At 46.4% G+C, this 21,652-nt stretch overlaps 1 protein-coding gene across 2 annotated transcripts in view; it reads right to left on the bottom strand.

Moving 5' to 3' along the window:
• SQLE (squalene epoxidase) overlaps positions 1 to 20,454 on the bottom strand; it is a 33,812-nt gene extending 13,358 nt beyond the window's left edge. The window contains exons 1-4 of one of the 2 annotated variants that reach the window (XM_090040634.1): positions 20,056 to 20,454; positions 15,731 to 15,983; positions 14,657 to 14,837; positions 3,177 to 3,273 (exon numbers count right to left, since the gene is read on the bottom strand). In XM_090040634.1, the coding sequence (XP_089896760.1) occupies positions 3,177 to 3,273; positions 14,657 to 14,837; positions 15,731 to 15,983; positions 20,056 to 20,298 (774 nt within the window). In that variant the 5' untranslated portion in view covers positions 20,299 to 20,454. The remainder of the gene's footprint in view (positions 1 to 3,176; positions 3,274 to 14,656; positions 14,838 to 15,730; positions 15,984 to 20,055) is intronic. The other variant, XM_090040633.1, reaches the window with a different exon arrangement.
• Positions 20,455 to 21,652: the final 1,198 nt, after the last annotated feature.

Here is a 21,652-nt window from a genome sequence, read left to right as displayed (position 1 = left end):
TATAAAAATAATATTTTGTTCAAACACATAAAAAGTAACATTTTACCTGAATATTAGTTTTCACATAATTTAAAATCTGATATTAAAATATAAATATGTGCATAATTAAAAAATAGCTGAATTCATTTACCTCAGTTTTAAAAGGACCACCCCATACCACATCTCCTTTGCAGTAAGATGGGTTTGTAATATCTCCTACTTAATAAGAATTCTGCTGAGAGCATTATGAGCAACTGAGAAAGACTAGCAGCTTTACAGTCGAGAAACACCGCTGTTGTAGTTTATTTTTAAGAATCTTAAATTGCATAAAGTAAAAAAAGGATTAAATAACCAATTACAGTAGGTTACAGTAGGCTACAGTAATTACATATGAATTTCTAATAGGGATGTAAATATCATCTGAAAATTCTAATTATACCGGTTAAACAGTTAAATGGTCCTATGACAAGGGGGCAGGGCAGCGTGGGGAGCTGGGGCCGAGGATGAGAGGTGGGATTGCAGCAAGTTCCACTGCCAACTGGGACTGAAGCCTGTACCTACAGCAGGCTCTGCGTGGTGAGTGTGCAGGAGCAGGCAGACAGCAGTACCAGCAGTGCAGGGTGGCAGGGTCCCCAGCTTGGTGCTGCTGATTGTCTGGGGAATGGCTCTAGCACGGCTCGGCCACTGGCTGCCTCCAGATGGGGAAGGGAACAGCACAATCCCTTCCCTGTCTGGATGCAGCCAGCAGCTGGGCCAGTACCACGCTACTTCTGCTTGACTGAAGGCTTGCTCCAGTGCTCTGCCTCCTAGCAGAGGATGCTCAGCCCTCAGGTGGATGCCTCTGGCACAATCCTATGCGTGTCCAGCAGCAACACACCCCAGGCTGGGAGTGTTGCTGTGGGTCTTTACCAAGCAACAGCTACCGGAGCTCAGGGGAGGGTGGGAGGGAGGTGCCACTTGGGGCCTGGGTGCTCTTGGGCTGGAGGCACCATCTGGTCATGGCACAATGTAGTGCAGCTGTCCTGGCAGGTGGGAGCCCCTGTGGGTGCTATTAGGGCAGGTGACACCTGGCTCCATGCAGTCCCACCACTGTGCGTGGTCCTATTTAAGCCCTGCCATCTCCTCCACATCTTTGTCCAGCTGCACCCCAGGTAACTGCTAGTTACCACCCTGCCTCAGCAGCCATACATGTTGCAACTCAGGTTCATTCTGCCTTCCAACAACAGGCAGCACCAAGCCTGGAGGTAAATGGTAAACGTTAAACATTATAAATATAATTAGTTTAACCTTTTACATCCCTAATTTCTAACCAATGAAAAAGTTCTATCAGAGATTAATTACTATTTCTTTAGAAAGCACCAAAGGGCAAGATTAGAACAAATAAACCAACTCATTCAGCATAGCCACTTCTTATTTAATTTTGGACACGCTGATTCACAATGATTTGGATCCATTAAAAGGAGTACATACAACCTCCTTTTTGCTTCCAGAAAGCAAACTATACATTATGAAACTACCTCAAGCATATGTTTTTCAACATTTCACTGATTTTGAAGTGAAAAGAATCATCCAAGAGTGATGAAACTGAGACAAATATATTTCTATTTTAAAATTATATATACCTTTGCTTTTTTATCCTGTATCTCAACATTGCCTGATCTATATATTATTCCTTTTGACTGAAATTTACAAGTCGGTTCACTCATCTCCTTCATCTTTACCAAACAGGAATTTAGACAATATGGGGATATAGGGTCTCTATAAGAATATAGGTTTGAGAGGCAGATAAAAAAATACAGCAATTGCTAATTGTAAACCTTATAATGGTCGTCTTCTCTTTATTCCTCCCCTATTTTTTAAAAATAAGGCACAGTAGCAAACTAATTAAAATTTTTCTTCTTTAAGGGGCACTAATGAGTAATGCTTGAAATGAACTAAGTCTTTAATAAAAGAAGTGGAAAAATTAGAAAAGGATGCTTGCTTCTAAGCAAGTAAAGTTTCCTTAACAAGAGTTAGAAGTATAGACAAGGAGTAAACTGATTTGCTCAGACTGAAGGGACACTAAGACCTTGCACTTTAAATTAGCTGTCCTTTAATAAGATGAAGCAGATTCAGTACACCATTACAAAGTATATTACGTGACATTCTACTGCATCATCATACCTTCAACCAACTCCTCCTAAAATAATTATTTTCCATAATAAGGCCATTATGATAAACTGTTTAAAGATAAATGTTTCCTTCCTTGAGAAATAAGCATATGCTTTTTACCTTGTCATCTACTGTAATTTAGCAGCTATTAGCTCATGACAGACTCTAATCTCTTGTCATTATGTCATACATTAAGTTCCTGAGCTTAAGTTTAATTTACTTTTTCAACTTCCAGGCTGTAAAGAATGAGGAAAACCAAAGGTCATATTTCATGAATGCTGCTGGACAGTATTTTGTTTACTGGATATGAATTTCTAATATGACTCCAGATCTACGCCTAGATGAGGATTCTCTGTGCAAAGGTCTCCCTTCCACAGAGGGAGTGGCATTCAGTCACTTTTGTGCTCTTTCTGGGCAGGCCAAAAGGATGGATACCAACCTCCCTTAGGATACGGGAAAACTAGTAAAAAAAAAATCTTTTGTTGTGAGCAGAGTGACTTCTAAGGTTACAGAGTAGAACCGGCTTCCCCAGCTCTCCCAACCCCACCAAGCTGCAAGGGCACAGAACTGCAAAACCAGCAAATATGTAAAGCACAAAAATCAATCCTGTCATCTGAACGTACAAGATGATCAGAAAACAAATAGATCTTCTGATACTGAAACTGCAATCTTTTTAAGGGAATGGACCTGGAAAAATCCAAGGAAACTTCCAACTTTCTATAGTGACTGAAATTAGTTATTTTTCCACCTAAACAAATTGCGCACATTTCTTAATGCAACATACTACTCTATACTGCTGTACATTTTACATATGTACACTTAAGTATGGGAGAAAAAAGAAATCAGCACACAGATAATGAAGGAACTTACCCAAAATCACAGGCTTGCACTCCATCCATAAGGTAACACTACCTCTCTTTACTAAAATCTCCTTTATTTTCCTAATGATTTAGGAAATTATGCATCAGCATTCTGAAATAGCCACTTCTTAAGTGTTGTACCTGTGACTAGGATACACCACGGAATAGTGAAATCTGCAATCTCACCTTAGTATCTCCGGTTTCTTTATCCTTGTACTGAACACCCATCACACAATCATCTTCCTCAAGTAATTGCAATACAGTCCCTTCAATGAATTGGGTGCTGGAATAAACAAGAACATTACAAATTACAGAAAACAAAGAGACTCACAGGGCCTAATTTTCAAACAGATATCGCAACACTGTTTGTTTATGATCCCATTCTGCAAACAAAAAGCATTCATTTACCCATATGTGTCCTAAGTTTGTCTGGAAGTTATGTGAAACACCAGAGCATTAATCATCAGGTTTAGTACAGCACTTTAAACAGGTCCATGAACCTAGATCTCTCACACCTTTGGAAAGCATCCTAAACATGATGGCTGAACAAACTGGCTCTCAGGCCAGACCTCCTCACATTCTCTCTTGTTGAAGCTGTTCCACTTTTGTATAAATAAGTTGTTCATATGAGCAGGAACTTGATCATAGCTCTCCCTGACTACTGGGGCTGAAGAATCAACCTCTCCCTTCTCACCTCATGAATATTTGATAATTTATATAGAGCATTAATGGCTTCAACAGGATGGAATTAAAAAGGCTCACCTAAGAATACCAAAAGCCTAGCAATTAGGGTACTTTCAAGAGACATGAAAGACCTGGACCCACATCATTCTAAATCAGGAAGAGTTGGGATTTCATAGCGTGTCTCAGTTCCCAAGTGAATGGCCTAATTTCTAAACCACTGGGTAGTGTGGGACACATTAAAACATGCTTGTCTACCTGGCCTGATTCGACAGACATTTTCAGAACATGTCTATTGGATAATCAGGTGCCACAGACTAGAGACCTGACGAATGCCTAGACTGAGAATACTGTCAGGCTGTAGATGCCAAACAGCTTGGGTACATCACGATTTGAGAGGTCGCACACATGCCCACTGGAAGAAAAGTTCATCACCAAAGGACTTTAAGTACCTACAAGATTAAAAGCAGCTGAGTAGGAGGTCAGAGTGTCTCTGTGAAACCTTAATATTGGATATAGGTACTTAAAGTAGCAAGGATGTGACTAAATCACTTTATGGATGTAGAACATCCTCAGAACTAAAATGGTAATTAATACTAGAGTAAAATCTGGTTAATCTCTCACTCAAAGTGGACTGGTAATGATGACTGAATATCCATCAGTGAATAATTATCAGCAGCTAGTGATTTTCAACTTTGCGCAAGACACTGTAAGACCCCATGTCAAGGCACAGTAAAGATATATTTCTTTCTTCATTATGAATATTTAACAATCAACTACAAAAAATTCGGAGTGCACACCAAATGCATTCTGACTTGATACATGAAAATTAGATGACTTTACACAAAAACCACAATGTACAATCTACAGAAAAAGTCAGTGCTGTTTAATAATTATATGATTTTTGATTAAGTAAAATAATTAAAGACCTTTGTTTTGCACACTTACATGTACTCATCACCAAAGCAGACGATAATTCTGCATATTGGAACAGCGGACTGCCTATATCTTACTGAGCCATGAAAAACTGAAAAGTATCCAATGTTTTGTCAACATCAGCTGACTTGACAGGTGTAGGTCAGTACCTTTAATCCAAATAATTATCAGGCCCAAAATCCATTGCACATTTGAAAATTACTAATTACACTTCAGCAGATGATGAACTGACCAAAGTGTTTTGTGTACAAATGAAAAGGACTTTGTCAGGATTATAATGCAGTGGTGAATAAAACAATAAGGATGAGTTATCTCAGTAATTAACTAGCCAGATTTAGCTATACTACTGTTATTTGTTATCCAATGTATTTAACTTCTAATTTACCTGAAAATAAATACATATTGCCTAGTACAAGGAATAAACCTACCAGTAAATTCTTGCCTATCGTTGTACTCCTTATTACTGTTTTGAAAATTCAGAGAGAAAGTAAGACTCTATGGCAGGGGTTGTCAACCGGGGGTATGTGTATCTGTCGCAGGGCACTGAGGTACCTGCTCCCCTTACAGCAGAGACTGCCGGGGGAGGGAACACAAAGAGCCAGATAAGAGCCTAGGTGGAGGTTGCCATGACAAGTGGCTAATGAGGGAACTGGCTGCACCTGCACCTGGTCGGAAGAGGCAGGGCCCTAGGCCCATATAAACCCTGGGGCTGGGACCAGGCAGTTCAGTTCCCTGCCAGTAACTGAAAGGGAAGGAGCTTTCAGGAAGAAAGGGCTCAGAGATGTTACAGCCATTGGCTATGCTACCTTTAGGGCTAATGGGGCACCAGGAGCCCATAAGGTACCCTCGCCTACTAGGCACCTAGTATTAGAGAAGAAGTTTTACTCTTCTAAAGGGGAAGAGCATGCTTTGAACTTTGTGTTACATTATAGCCCTGGGGCTCATGTTTGATTGCTGTTGTTTGTTTGCTGTCTGATAACATGAGTGGTTTGGATGAGGCTGGTAGGGGAAGGAGGAGGCCTCAATGGGGGCCCGCTACAGTGTGGGGACCCCAGCGGCAGCTTGGGCACAGTATCTGGGGTGCACAGGCGCCAGTGAGGCACAGATGAGGGCTGCGGAGAGCCCAGAGAGGACAAGGGGGTCAAATCATGGCAAGGCCTAGACAAGACAACGTCAGTGCTTTCTCCAAGGCTTGGAGCATGGTAAAGAGACGGTTGGAGCCACGCGTATAACCCAGAAGGCTGAGAGACTTGGGAACCATCCACCGTAACATGGGACGCCAAGGGGTTTATGAGCCACAGGGTTCAGTAAGATCTAGCCAGACTGTGTCCAAGCCCAAAAATCAAGGGCAGCCTCCCTATATCAATTATACCAACAAGCTATGGCGGGCAAGATAGCGGGTGCCTATAGGGCAAGAGTGGCACGATTAATGAGCCTAGGGATAACACTGCCACCCCTAGGGACCCCACCCTGCTACAGTATCCCTGGGGGTGCTTGGGAAGGCCCCAAGGGTTATGTGGCAGCAGCGCAGAGAAGCAGGGGTACTTGGGAAGTAATGGCACTGGGGGGTGAGGCCACTCCCGCCATCCATCACTCTGCACTGCCGTTTCCCTGTACCCAAGTACCCCTGCTTCTCTGCGCCACCAGCTTCATGTCCGATAGCCGGCTGGATGAGAAGCCAGCAGTGTGGAGAAGCAGGGGTACCTGGGAAGCAGTGGCACGCTGTCCATCATTCCACTCCACTGCTGCCAGGTGCCGCCTTCCCGCACCCAAGTATCCTTGCTTCTCCACACTGCTAGCTTTGCGTGAGGCCAGCCAATAGCACTTCCTCCCCCCTGGTGCGTGGAGGCATGGAGAAACAGGGATATTTGGGTGCAAGAAAGAGGTGCGGGGCCACCACCGGCGTATATCACACTGTGCCGCCATCAAACACTACTCTCCTGCACCCAAGTATCCCTGCTTCTCTGTGCCACCAACTTTGCGTGCGGCCAGCCATCAATACACCCTCCACCTCCACTGTGCTGAGTGTATAGATGGCAGCAGGGGCAGCTCTAGCTGCCGCATGCGACCTCCCTGCACTGCCGCTGTGAGCCAGGGGAGGGAGAGGGGGTGATGACGGCCAGATGGACATGAAACTGGCAATGCAGGGATACTTGGGCATGGGAAAGCAATGCCCAGTGGCAACATGGAGTGTATTGATGGCAGTGGCAGCCACGTGTGAGCTCCCTATGCTGCCGGCTCCACGTCTGGCTGTCTGTCAGCACCTCCCCCCACCCCTCTGCTCTGTGTCTGGAAGGGGTACCCCACCAGAAGGGGTACCCTGCTTAAAAAAGGTTTGAAAAACTCTGCCCTATGGCATTCACTAAAATTGTCTGCCATCTCTCTACTATCTGATATTCATTTGGACTGCCATGTACATAGAATTGGAACACAATCAAAGCAAAGAGAGAAAATTAAAAAATAGGGCGAAAAGAACCAGATGCATGTTATAAGCTTTAAAACTGTACAAGTATTCAGGATGGGACTTTCAATGGATCCTAAGAGTAGGATAACCAGACCCCATTAAAATTAAAGCTTTGCTGTGACAGATCTACCTTTTATAAGCATATAAAGCAGCAGATCACTTTAGCTGAGATCCATGCTGGCATCATTTTGAAGTTGGTATTTTTAAACCTAATATTTTTTAATAATTTATCCAATGTATTAGGCAGAACAGGAACAAAAACACATTTTTACTGAAGAATGAAGAGGACTGTTATAATATTATTTATTGTGGAAGGTTACATGAGGCAAACAAAATATATCTAGTCTGTCTGAACTTTTAGTTTTCTTGACACCCCTCTCATACGAGGCAGTTTAATGAAAAAATGTTACAAGGTGTTGCTCTCCAAAGTCTAAAACACAACAGACACTAAAGGACCTTACTAATCTTTTATAACAATTTTTTGTTTACATAAGCAAAAGTGGGACAACAGGATAGAACTATCCTTTCTACAAAAAGGCAGTTTCTCTTCTGGCATCACATCATCAGGAAGAACAATATGTCCTGAAACAAATGTCAGCTGTACCCTTGGCTTCCCAAAGCAACCCAAGCAACTGTCTTGCTGACAGTGGGTAGCTCCTCTTGCCAAAGTACTGAAACAAATCTGAACTGATGTAAGCAAATGCTACTCCACTCATGTCACTTGTTTACAGAAAAGCTAATTTCAACCCAACTTATTGAAGTTTTGGGCTGCAACAGTAGAAGCATTAAGTGCAAGGTAAAGGTGATAGTGCCTCTCTACTTGGCACTGGTTAGGACTCATTTACAGTAGTGTGCAGCTTGAGGCTCCACATTTGAAAAACGACATAAAGAAGTTAGCAAGGGTCCAATGGTGGGAGACAAAAAATGATAAATTGCTTTAGGACCACAAATCATAAAAGGGGAGGCTGCAGGAACTAGGCATGTTCAGCTTCCTGAAAAGAAACTTAAGAGGGGACATGACAGGAGTCTTCAAATATTGGAAAAGCTGCCAGAAAGAGGAGGAAAAACAGCTCTTCTCTCTTGCTGCAGAAAGCAGGACATAGGTCAGTGGCCCGAAGTTGCAGCAACGTAGGTTTAGACTGTTATCAGGAAAAACATCATGGTTAGAAGTGGGGAGGTGGAACACACTACCTAGGGAAGCTGGGAGCTCTTCATCACTGTGGGTGTTCAAGGAGAGGTGGGACAGCCACCGGCCAGGCATGATCTATGAAGGTGTTCTACCACGTGCATCTCCCGTGCTTCTGGACCTCCTTGGTTACCACGTGGGGCGAGAAGGGAATTTTCTTTCCTCCCTGGTCCTACATATCAAGGATTTTTTTTTAACCTTCCTGAGAGGCACTGGGTGCTGGCTATAGCCGACCAGGGATTTTGACTGGGGTGTACCAATGCTCTTGTCCTTCCACTTGGGGTCAGAACAGGGGTGGGCAAAATGCGGCCCACAAAACCATTGTATCTGGCCCGCAGGGCCCCTAAAATATTCAGAAAATGAATATTCATTTTCTGAATATTTATCTGCCCCTGGCTGCCTGTCATGTGACCCTCAATGGCTTGCCAAAACTCAGTAAGCGGCTCTCCACCCAAAATAATTGCCTGCCCCGGGTCAGACCAACTGCCATATTTAGGGTCAGGAAGGAATTTTACCCCACAGTCAGACTGGTATGGGCTGTGGGGGGGGGTTGCCTTTCTCCGTAGTGGGGGGGAAGACCCTCTTCCTAGGATCCCTCAAATTTATATTTAAATTTAAATTTTAACAACCTTTGCAGCAGCAGGATAGTGGCCACTGTGGTTCCTCTGCTTTACCTGTGGCAGATTAGGCTGTTATGTCTTGGAGTTTGTATCAGTTGTCTGTGTAGTTTTTTTTAAAGAGGTTAGACGATGGATATGAATAGGAGGGTGTTAAGAGCCTGCTTCCCCACTGAATCATTCACACCCATGCTCCTTATCCATGTGGGCACCAATGACATGGCTCGGAGCGCTCCCAGCCGGGTCATGAAGCGGTACAGTGATTTGGGAGTGGGGTTTAAGGGGTTGGGGGCACAGGTGGTGTTCTCATCGATCCTCCCAATCTCAGGCTGAGGAGGGAGAGGACGATCAAGGTAGTGAACAAAAGACTGTGGCGCAGGTGTCATCCGGAAGGCTTTAGCTTCCATGACCACAGCCCGCTCTTTGGTGAGAGAGGCAGTGAGCTGCCAGAAAGGAACGGCCTCCACCTCTCTCCACTGGAGAGAAGGCTCTTCTCAGCCAGACAGGCTGACCTGCTCCACTGGGCTTTAAACTAAGCCCGCCAGGGGATGGGGGGACTACTGCCATTGCTGGCCCACTAAGCAACCCTTGCAAAGCCAGCAGGCCAAGGTACTTAAGGGAGCCCACCCTTGCCCCAGCCCCGGAATGAACTGTAGGCAAGGCAAGGGCCCCCAAAGGGACACTTGCGTGCTTGTACACAAATGCCAGAAGCTTTGGGAATAAAGAGGAGGAACTTGTCCTCCTGCTTAACACAAATAATTACGATGTCATGGGGATAATGGAGATCTGGCGGGACTCCACCCATGACGGGGCCACAGGTATAGATGGCTATACCCTGTACAAGAGGGATCGAGTGGACAAAAGGGACGGGGGTGTAGCTCTCTATGTCAAGGAAAGCTACGTGTCCCTGCAAGCTGACATTGGCGCCCAGGATGGATGACTGCAGACCCTCTGGGTTACAATCTGTGGGGAACACGGCACAGGGGACACAATGGTAGGAGTCTACTAGAGACCCCCAACCCAGGATCAAGATCTTGACCAGGAGTTTGCCAGGGAATTGGATAAAGCCGCATGCTCCCAGTGCATGGCTGTCATGGGAGACTTCAACTACTCAGACATCTTGTGGAAAGAGCGCTCGGGCAAATCTGAGTGGTCGCAAAGCTTTCTCTCATGTGTGGATGAGCTCTACCTGATGCAGGAAGTCTATGGGCCAACGAGAAGTAAAGCACTGCTCAACCCTATACTGGCAACAGGGGATGACCTAATCAGCGACCTAACAATTGAAGGGAAGCTGGGTGACAGCGACCACAACCTGATCACCGTCACCATCCGCTGCACAGCTGGCAAGTCAGTCATCAATACAGAAGTTCTTGACTTCAGGAAAGCTGATTTGACAAGCTAAGGAGGCTTTGCTCCTCAAGGGAGCAATCCTGGATGCGCAAGCAAAGTCCATCCCATCTCGGAGGAAAGGCAGCAAAAGGACACAGCAGCCCCCTTGGCTCTCCAGGGAACTGGCAGACCTCCTGCATCTTAAAAGGAAGACCTATAAAGGATGGAGAACTGGATCCATCTCCAAGGAGAAATACTCTGCACTAGTCCGGACCTGCAGCAAGCAAACCACGAAAACCAAGGCTGCAACTGAACTCCAACTAGCTACAAGTATCAAGGACAATAGAAAGGCCTTTTTTAGATATGTGGGGAGCCGGAGGAAAAGCAAAGGCAAGACTAGGCCCCGGCTGAACCAGATGGACAACTGACAACCAATGCCCAGGAAAAAGCAAACTTGCTAAATGGGTACTTTGCGTCAGTCTTTCACCAGTCCCATGGGACACCCGTTCCCATTATGGGACAGGGAGGCTCAGGTGAGGGTGATTCCTTACCCTCCATCAATGCTGACCTCATGGAGAAACACCCTGAGAGGCTGGATGCCTTCAAGTCAGCTGACCCTGATGGTTTACACCCCAGGGTACTCAAGGAGCTGGCTAGCATCATAGCTCAGCCCCTGGCACAGACCTCTGAGAACTCATGGAGCTTTGGTGAGATGCCCGAAGACTGGAAGAAAGCTTGTGGTGCCTATCTTCAAGAAAGGGAGGAAAGTGCATCTGGCAAACTACAAGCCCATCAGTAGTTTGCGGAAGGTCTTAGAAAAGATTATCAATAAGGCCATTCTTAACAGACTGGCTGATAGCAACATCCTGAGGGATAGCCAACATGGGTTTGTTGAGGGTAGGTCTTGTTTGACCGATCTTATTTCCTTTTACGACCAGGTGACCAATCACCTGGACAAGGGGGAAGAGATTGATGTCGTATATCTTGACTTTAAAAAAGCCTTCGATCTGGTATCCCATGATCACCTCTTGGCAAAACTGGCTAACTACCATGATCCACTGGGTGGGGAACTGGCTCCACAGTAGGACCCAGAGGGTAGTGGTTGACAGAAGCCAATCGTCGTAGTGCCCTATGACCAGTGGGGTTCCTCAAGGCTCTGTCCTAGAGCCTATACTATTTAACATCTTCAATAATGATGTAGACATTGGTGTCAGAAGCAGACTGGCTAAATTTGCTGACTATACCAAATTCTGAGGTAAAGCATCCACACCTGAGGACAGGAGGGTGATCCAGGCAAACCTTGACAGGCTCAGGAAATGGGCGGATGAGAACTGATGGTTTTCAACACTGAAAAATGCAAGGTTCTCCACCTTGGGAGGAAAAACCTGCAGCATGGTTATAGGTTTGTAGTGCTATGCAGGCTAGCACTACGGACGAAAGGGACTTGGGAGTCATGATTGACCACAAGATGAACATGAGCCTTCAATGTGATGCTGCTGCTAGTAAAGTGAGCAAAACACTGGCTTGCATCCATAGATGCTTCTCGAGCAAATTCCAGAACATCGTTCTCCCACTGTACTCGGCCTTGGTGAGGCCACGGCGTCCAGTTTTGGGCTCCACAATTCAAAAAGGATGTGGAAAAGCTTGAGAGAGTCCAGACCTTATGACGAGAGGCTGAAAGCCATGGGACTCTTCAGCCTGGAAAAGGGCAGGATCAAGGGTGATCTGGTGGCCACCTATAAGTTTATCAGGAGTGCTCATCAGGACCTGGGGGAACGTCTGTTCACCAGAGAGCCCCAAGGGATGACAAGGTCGAATATTCACAAACTCCTCTATGATTGTTTCAGGCTGGACATTAAGGAAGAACTTCTTTACTGTCCGAGCCCCCAAGGTCTGGAATAGCCTGCCATCAGAGGTGGTTCAAGCACCTACTTTGAATGCGTCCAAAAGACATTTGGATGTCTATCTTGCTGGGATCCTATGACCACTGCTGACTTCCTGCCCCTGGGGTAGAGGGCTGGACTCAATTATCATCTGAGGTCCCTTCCAGCCCCAATGTCTAAGAAAGCCTGCAACATGCACCTAAAAACACTTGTCAGACCAGCATATCAAATCAGAATTCTCCATTTGCACCAATGTTTTATAACCAGTTATCAAAAATATAAATGACACATGTATGCAACGGGAGAATCAAGCCCTGATGCTTGGATTACTCCTTATGTGGTCCATTATTTTGTTCCTGCCCAATGCCTGAAATACATATTCCTAGAAATTCATGTCTTAATTGTTCCAAAGACTAATGCACTATTGATTGCATATTCTTAGTAATCCTCCTTTAATAGACTATTATGTACTGTTTCCACATATTATAAATATCCATAGAAGGAAAACATATGCATGCTAAAGCAAATAAAAATTAATTATCATTCTGGTTATACATCAGGATGATCTGCAGATGATCTACTCTGTATCTACACAGTTCCACTCTGCAGATGGAGCAGCTTCCAAAATTAGGTTTGGAAGGGACCTCAGGTGGTTATCTAGTCCAACCCCTTGCTCAAAGCAGGACCATCCCCAACTAGATTATCCCAGCCAAGGCTTTGTCCAGCCAGTTCTTGAAAACCTCCAAGGATGGAGATTCCACCACCTCTCTGGATAATCTGTTTCAGTGTTTTACTATCCTCCTAGTGAGAATTTTTGCTAATATCAAACCTAAGCTTCCCTTGCTGCAACTTGAGACCACTGCTCCTTGTTTTATCATCTGTAAGAATAGTCTCACTCCTTTCTGTTTCGAACCTTCCTTCAGGTAGTTGACAGCTGCTATTAAATTGCACCTCAGTCTTCTCTTCTCCAAACTAAATAATCCCAGTTCCCTCAGTCTTTCTTCAGAAGTCATGTCTCCAGCCCCCTAATCATTTTTGTTGCCCTCTGTTGGACTTTTTCCAATTTGTCCACACGCTGTAGTGGAGGGCCCAAAACTGAAAACAGGACTCCAGATGTGGCCCCACCAGTGCTGAATAGAGGGGGAAAATCACTTCCTTTGACCTACTGGCAACATGCCTACCAATACAGCCCAGTATGCCATTAGCCTTTTTGGCAACAAGGGCACACTATTGGCTCATATTCCGCTTATTGTCTCAGGTCCTTTTCTACAGAACTGCTGCCCAGCCAGTCAGCCCCCAGCCTGTATCAGTGCATGGGACTGTTCTATCCTAAGTGCAGGACTTCGCAATTTTCCTGGGAGATTCCTTTTGGCTCAGTCCTCCTATTTGTCTAAGTCACTCTGAATCATAGCCCTACCCTCCAGCAAATCTACTATGCACCAAGCTACAGCTTGGTGTCATCTGCAGATTTGCTTAGGGTGTACTCTATGCCATCTTCCAGGTCACTGATAAAGATATGGAACAAAACTGGTCCCAAGACCAACCCTGGGGCACTCCACTTGATACTGGCTGCCAACTAGACATTGAGTCATTGATTACTACCCTCTCAGCCCGATGCTCCAGCCACTTTTCTAACCCCTTACAATCCATTCATTTACCCCATAGTTTCTCAGCTTGTCTGGGATAATGTTGTGGGAAACCGTATCAAAAGCCTTGCCAAAATAAAGGTACACCACATCCACTGGTCTTCCCACATCCACAGAGCCAGTCATCTCATCATAGAAGGCAATCAGGTTTCTCAGGCATGACTTGCCCTTTGTGAATCCAAGCTGACTGTTCCTAATCAACTTTGTCTCCTCCAAGCGTTTAGAAAAGGATTCCTTGAGGATCTGCTCAACAACTTTGCCAGGGACTGAGGTGAGGCTGGCTGGTCTATAGTTCCCTGGATCCTCCTTTTTCCCTTTTTTAAATATGGGCACAATGTTTTCCCTTTTCCAATCATCCGGGACCCCTCCCAATCACCATGAGTTTTCAAAGATGATGGCCACTGGCTCTGCAATCACATCAGCCAACTCCCTCTGCACCCTGGGGTACATCCCATCCAGGCCATGGACTTATATATGTCTATCTTTTCTAAATAGTCTCTGACCTGTTCTTTTGTCACTGCTGGTTGTTCACCTCATCCCCAAACTATGCTTCCGGGTGCAGTAGTTTGGGATCTAACCTTGCCTGTAAAGACTGTGGCAAAAAAGGCATTATGATTCTATGATTCTAGGATAAAAGGAGAGGGGGACCTGCCACTCAGGAACACACATCAGCTGCTATATCTGCATAATCCTATGGCAATATAAGTTAGTGAAATCCCCCTCACTTTGACCTTGAATCAGGCAGTTAAAGTTGCAGTAGTTTTGCTGCCTTTACATGGCTTCAGAGCTATGCAGATGTCATCATTATACCATGAAGCATCCTCAGAGATTGATAGAATCTCTGCAGCAGCCATGTAGCATCATATTGTAGGATCAGTACCCAAAAGTGGCAATCTAAATTCATTAACTTTTAAACTTCCTTACTTGGGTTCTGCTAGGGCTGCCTTTCGGAGAGCCATGATGAAGCGCCCATGATGAAATGCTCTTCCACTTTGCACCCGACCTTCTGTTGACTTTGGATAAGGAATTTCAACCTCTGTTTTACTCTCTCGATCATGAATTACGTAACCATGTACTACATAAGCATCAAGACCTTCCACCGTATCTGCAAATTAGATCCCAAAAAATTAGTGAAAACCTAAAGAACAGTGAAAAAGACATGGATTACTGTGTAAAAATTAGACACTATTTCAAACGTTTATGTCTTCAGTGCGCATTCAACAAAAGGGAACATTTTCAAAATGGTTGGTTTGTAAACATACAAGCAATCCATTTCAGTCCATATATTCCCATAGGTAGGACTATATTCCTATAGGTACTGGTTTTGCCTGCAAAATTCATGGAAAGAAAAGAAATCTTATTAAGAGCTGCAGCATCTCACCAGGGAGGAAAAGGGTGGTAGGACTACCCATTAGAAGGGCTCCTAGGTAGATGGTTGCTGCTCCCACCCCTCCACCAATCAGTGTGAGGAGTGGGGCTGCATGATGGACAGCCCTGGCAGCCAATCCACGGCAAGGGGCAGGCGCACATGACAGGCAGCCCCCACAGCCAATCAGTGGTAAGGGGCAGGACCATTGTGGCCCCTTGGCCAATCCAAGGCATGGGAAGGCATCTGTGAAATGGATGCCCAGTCCCACATTCTACCTATGAAATTGGGGGCAGCCCCTGCAAATTAGATAGCTCCCTACCTACTGGATATATTTTGTAAGTGTGCCTTCCAATGGGTTTTTTTCCTTGTCAATTACCTTTGTAACACAAAATCTGTACAGTAAAATATTCAAAGTGGCTTCACATGCCTTAAACTACTTATCCAAAGAAAAGTCCATTATGATTTAGTAGTGTGTACATTCGAAAATGACTACAATTTACAAGCGACAAATTAGAAAGTGTTTTGAATACAAATAAATGGGAATCTCAGGTTCAGTGCACAAATAAACTATAGTGATGAGTTTTCAGTGACTAATTACCAGATTTCACTGTACTTTAAAGTGTACTTACCTTCAAGACCCAGGTCCATAAGAGCATTATAGCCTCCTGGTTGCAACAATTCTCCAACTATCCTGTCAGGTTCCTTCAAATCCCTCTCTATTACTGTCACCTTTCTTCCATCTCTTGACAAAACTGCAGCCAAAGCAGAACCAAGTACGCCTGAACCAACAATGATAACTTCTGGCTCATTTTGAGACACTAATGTCATATTTGCATTAGCCTCTGTCAGAACTGGTTCCAAGACGTCTACTCCTCCTTTACCCTATGGAGAAATGAAGGCCAACAAAAATGTAAATGATTTATCCAGTATTCTTTGTCTGTATTTATTACCAATAGCAATATATGAGAAAAATGAAATGGAATTAATGTGAACCATCTCTTGTTAGTCACTTTTGTCCATCCCAGGCAGGTATGAGTCCCCATTCTCCTAACCCAGCACGACATAGCTACTGAGTAAGATGACATCAGTCATTGATATTCAATGACACGACTTCAGAGTAGTAAGAGACATGCCTGTATAGTGTGTGCTGAGCTCACTAGGAAGGGCTTGTATGAAGGGAGCTGCAGGGCACACTAGACTCTCTGCTGATGTGACATCATTGGTCAGAAGGGAGAGTTTTAGGAGGCCCAAACTGGGCAAATCTTTATAGGAGCTGCAGCAAGTAAAATCCTCACATCAGGGCCTCACCCCTGCCAAATTTCAAGTCCTAGATGCCCATAGGACCTAAATTGGAAAAAGGTCAGAAATAAACAGGATGAAATTCAATACAGACAAGTGTGAAGTACTGCACTGAGGGAGGAACAATCAAAGGCACAAACACAAAATGGAGAAAGACTAGCTGAGTTGCAATACTACAGGAATGGACCTGGGGCTTACTGTGGATTGCAACCTATTGAATCAACAGTGGAACATAGTTGCAAAAAAGCAAACTGCGTATTGAGTTATATCCTAACAGGAACACAGTATGCAAAGCACATAAAATAGGTGTGGGCAAAATATGGCCCATGGGCTGTACCTGGTCCACCAACTAATTCTATGCAACCCACAGGTAAATTTTGGGTAGACCTATATCGTGTTTGTTAGACTCCAAATAGATGGAGAACCACTGCTGTGTGTAGCCCCTCTGGCTGCCATGCCAGCCCTTGCCCATTGGAAAGAAGCAGCACTCCAGATGCGGTCTACAGCAGCCACGTGCAATGGCAGGGAGAGCAACACATGCACCCAGAGGCATTGGGTGTAGTCCCCTGCAGTGGTGGGAGTAGAGCACATGGGCCCCAAGCCACTGTACATGCAGAAGGACAGGTCTGGCTTGGCACAAAGCAGCCCAGAAACGTCCTGCAGGAAGATGAGTGGCACCCGCAGCCCCTGTCCACTTTCTTCCCAGACCCATCCCGAGTGCCAAGGGTCATGGCCGAGCAGCAGGTGGACACAGGCTGCTCCTCTACAGCAGTGGTCTCCAAAGTGGGGTGCACGCACCCCAGGGGGTGTGCAAGATGATCCACTGGGGTGTGGGAAGAAAATATTAGAACTTCTATTTATATTTATTTTTTATCTAAAAAAATAAGAAAAAAATTAAGCTTTACTAATATTTAATATATGGATTGACATTGGCACCCTCACTTGGTCCGTATGTCAGACGGTCACATGTCACGTACGGTACGTGAGGTATCCTGAGGGAAGAGTGGGAGTTCCACAATGTGGAGGTACAGTAGTACAGTGTACAGTGGTCTCCAAACTTTGTACAGTGTCACACTGAGTAGTACATGTATATAATTTATAAATAAATAAATATACATATATTGGCGGGGTGTGCTCAAAAATTTTTTACTGATAGGGGTGTGCAATCAAAAAATTTTTACTGATAGGGGTGCACAATCAAAAAAGTTTGGAGACCACTGCTCTACAGAGCGGGTGCCAACAGGATGCTGCTCCGTGCTGCCTGCCCTGAGCCCGCAGATTCCTCACGCCATCCCAGGGAGCCCCACACCGCCCTGCGCCATCTGGCCTCACCATGTAGCAAGGCAGCGCAGCATGGCGCACACCAGGGCAGTGGTGGTGCAGAGGAGGACATGGGCAGGACCTGGCACCAGGTGCTGCCAGACAAGAGGGGGTCACGGTCGTCTTGTCGGGGGGGCATGCTGTGTGGAAATGCGGCTGTGCGCTATGCCTTGGAGCTTTGTGTGGAAACGCATGTGGGCGCATGGTGAGTGTGTGTGGGGAAAACCTGCCGTTGTGCGGGGCCACTTGGGACCCTTCTGGAAACGTGGTTCTTCTGTGGAAAAATGGTAATTGTGTGTGGTCGTTTGGGACCTTTTTGTGACAATATGGTAATTTTTATGTGGAAAAATGGGGGGTGGGGACCTGTTTTGTAGACGTGTGTGTGGAAATATGGTGATTCTGTGAAAAACTGGTGATTTGGTGACTGTGTGGAAATCGCTGTGGAAATATGGTAATTTTGTGTGTGGGAAATCGGGTGGTGATTTTTAAGTCCAACTGTTGTAAACACCAATACTTTGGCGTGTGCCGCCCTCAGCACCCCGACAAGACTTTCCAGCCCAAATAACTCCCCACCCTGATATACAAAGTACGTTTGGGTGCCGCACTTCAAGGAAGACAGGGACAGATTGAAGAGAATCCAAAGGAGCAGCAATAATGACAAGAGATCTAGAAAACATTATGTAATGACAGGTTGGGAAAACTGAGATGATTTAGTTTGCACAAGAGAAACCTAAGGATGATTTGGCAACAGTCTTCATATACAGATATTCTGCATTTCAAGGTGAAAGGACAATAAGTAATGGGCTTAAATTGCAAAAATAAACATTTAGGTTCGATCGTAAGAACTTTATCACTATAACGGTGGGTGAACACTGCGACAGAGTACTCTAGATGGGGTGGGATCTCTGCCACAAAAAGTTTAAGTGCAGATGAACCAAATTTTATATCTGGGTGACTTAGACAAGGCTACTGTTGCTTTAAGCAGAGGGCTGGACTAGATGAAATCCTTCCAGCTGTGTGAATCTTTAATCCTAAAACAGATCTCCCCCCAGCGCCCCTCGGGGCTCTCCTCTCTCTCCCCTTTGTGCCCAGCAGGGAAATGTCGGCTCATATAAGTCTGTCAAACTGACCAAGCAAAAATTGTATCCTGGTAAGTGTTAGACAACCTTAACTATAAGCAGAGTTATCATTTGCCTCTGTAAAGTCTCACAGGTTATAACACCTTCCTGACAATCACTTCTCCACCTAAAACCTGAAATACAGAAAAGGCGGTGGCTCAGGAAAGCTTATGCGTGTCTGATTCAGTTCAGACTAAGGGCACTGTACCCTGCACTCTCTGTTGCTTCACCAGGACACCTTAAACAAGAAGGGAAGCAACAAGGAGCCCAATAGAAGAAATTCTCATTCATTATCTCATTACCTCCCTTATCAAACTTGCACATCCCTTTTCTAACTGCTGAAGATATGGCCACTACCCGAATTCCAACACTTTTTCCTGCTTCTTTTATCAATCCCGGTAACAAAGACTCTGCATGCCAGAATTTAAGTGGTGGTTTTGCCGGTGACATCAGGCAGAAAGAAATCCAACATACTTTGCCATGGCTGTGCGCAAGGCACGTCTCTGCAGTGCTTACACCAGCAAAACCTTGAAGGCATCAGTAAAATGACTACCCAAGAATCTGCATTACCAAGTAACATGTTGCCACATTGACAGACACTATGATGACTATACCACCTAGTAAATTAAGAGGAACATAAATCAGGTTGGACAATAGCACTGCCCTGACTGAGGGCAGTCTTCATCAGATGCAGTTCAGCAACTGAAACAGTCTTACGAGAAAAGAAGAGAGCTATCATTTTTCCATAGTCAAAAAAAAAAAGGGGGAACAATGAAGGGCGGGCATTTGCAGAGGAGCACGCTGGGAGGGGTGCCCTGGGGCCAGGGCAGGGTGCCCCAGGTCTAGGGAGGGGAGTCCTGGGAAAAGGGAGGGGTGTCCTGGCACCAAGGAGGAGTGCCCCAGGTCTAGGGAGGGGAGCCCTGGGACCAGGAAGGGGTGCCCCCAGACCAGGGAAGGGTGCCCCAGGTCTAGGGAGGGGAGCCCTGGGAGGGGTGCCCCAGGACCAGTCAGGGGTGCCCTTGGTCTAGGGAGGGGAGCCCAGGGAAGAGTGCCCTGGGACCTGGGAGAGGATTTCCTGGGACCAGGAAGGGGTGCCCCCAGACCAGGGAAGGGTGCCCCAGGTCTAGGGAGGGGGTGGCCCCGGACCAGTCAGGGCTGCCCTGGGTGTAGGGAGGGATGCCCCGGGACCCAGCGACGCCCGCCCGCGAGGCACGTACCTGCGGGGCCCGGGGGCGGCCGGGCGGCAGGGAGCTGTCGTTGGAGCCGCCCCAAAGGAAGCCGACGAGGGGCAGGGCGGAGAGCAGGGCCCGGGGCCACTTGCGGTAGCGGGACGACAGCAACCAGCCGAGCGAGAGGAAGAGCAGCGCGGCCAGCGCCAGCTCCTTGTGCGCGCCGCTCAGCAGGTCCCCGCACTTCTTGTAGACGTAGACGAAGGAGGCGATGCCCAGGAAGGTCCACATGGCCCCGCGCAGCGCGCCCGGCGGCTCCCGGCAGCGCCTCGCAGCCCGAGCGGTGGCAGCGCCCGCACGCGCGCATCTCCCGCCCCCCGCGCTCTGCTCAGCCGGGCGGGATGCTGCTCCGCGCCCGCTGCTAGGCAACGGCGGGAGGAGGGGCGGGGCGTATGCTAATGAGACGCTGCAGCCTCCCTCTAGCCTGCGCCGCGCGCCTGGGGAACCAGCGGCGCGCAGCCAATCGGCGCTGCTAAGCCGAGATGGCGCTATGGCGCACCAGCCAATGGCAGAGCGCGTGGGGCGGGGCCAGGCGCGCTGAGGAGCCCTAGTGCGATGTGACGACAGCGGTGGGGGAGGGGAGTTGTGGGGAATGAGCGCGCTGCGCATACGCCCTGAGGGGCGATGGAGGACAGAAAGCGGAGGCAGCCAGGCGCAGGGGGCGGCGAGCTGGGCATCCCTGGGGAGTTGGCCTGAGCTGGCAGAGGAAAAGGGAGATGCAAGAGCAGAAGACATTGGGCAGGGCACCAGCCCCCAGTCTGGCAGAGGGCTGAGGGGAGGCCCAGGTAGTTTGGGGTGGGAGGATGCAGCTGCAAATAATAGCCACATGGATGATGCTAATTGTCCAGAGCAGGGCACAATCCAGGCTTGCTGCGGTCCATAGTTGTGTTCTCATAGTCAACCATCTTGCTCAGACTCCTGGGCGGTGGGTAAACCCCTGGTGTATGCAAGTTCAAAAGCAGAGCAATCAGGCTTGTACCCATCCTGGTAACAAAATCAAGTGCAAACACTTCAAAATCAAGTGCACTGAGGCAGGAAAGCTTATTGGCTACCAGAAGGAGCCTGCCCTTTCTCTGCAGGTGGGCTCCTTTTGCTTTTTGCTCTCTCCTTCCTTGTTTCACATTTCCTTTCCCCTGACCTTCAGCTGGATCTAATGCTTGTGACCCCTGGGAGCTGGCCATTGTCTCCTAATCCTGTTTCCAAACCAGAGTATAACCAAGAGATGCCATGTCCCACTGAAAAAATAAAACCATTGTCCAAGTTAAGCTAACCAATTACCATCTAGCACAGGGCTGCGCAAATATTTTGGCTGGTGGGCCACTTAATGAGGTTTGGTGAGTTGTTGAGGGCCACATACACAAAATCTTTCAGAATATACGCTTTTAACAAATTACAGACAAGAATCCTGTACTAAAAATCAAGCCTCTACTATAACATTTTAATTCTATTTTTAAAATATATTTTTTGGCTTCTATGTTCTTTTGAGTAATGTATATATAGGTGATTGCATGATAGCTCAAAATAAAGTCTTACCCTTGTATATATATTGTGTGTGGGGTAAATGAGGAAGGACAGAAATGGGTCT

This window comes from Crocodylus siamensis, chromosome 3, assembly GCF_052110815.1.
Source record: "Crocodylus siamensis isolate JL-2025a chromosome 3, ASM5211081v1, whole genome shotgun sequence".
Classification (NCBI taxonomy): domain Eukaryota; kingdom Metazoa; phylum Chordata; order Crocodylia; family Crocodylidae; genus Crocodylus; species Crocodylus siamensis.
This window is presented reverse-complemented; position numbering and strand designations above follow the sequence as displayed.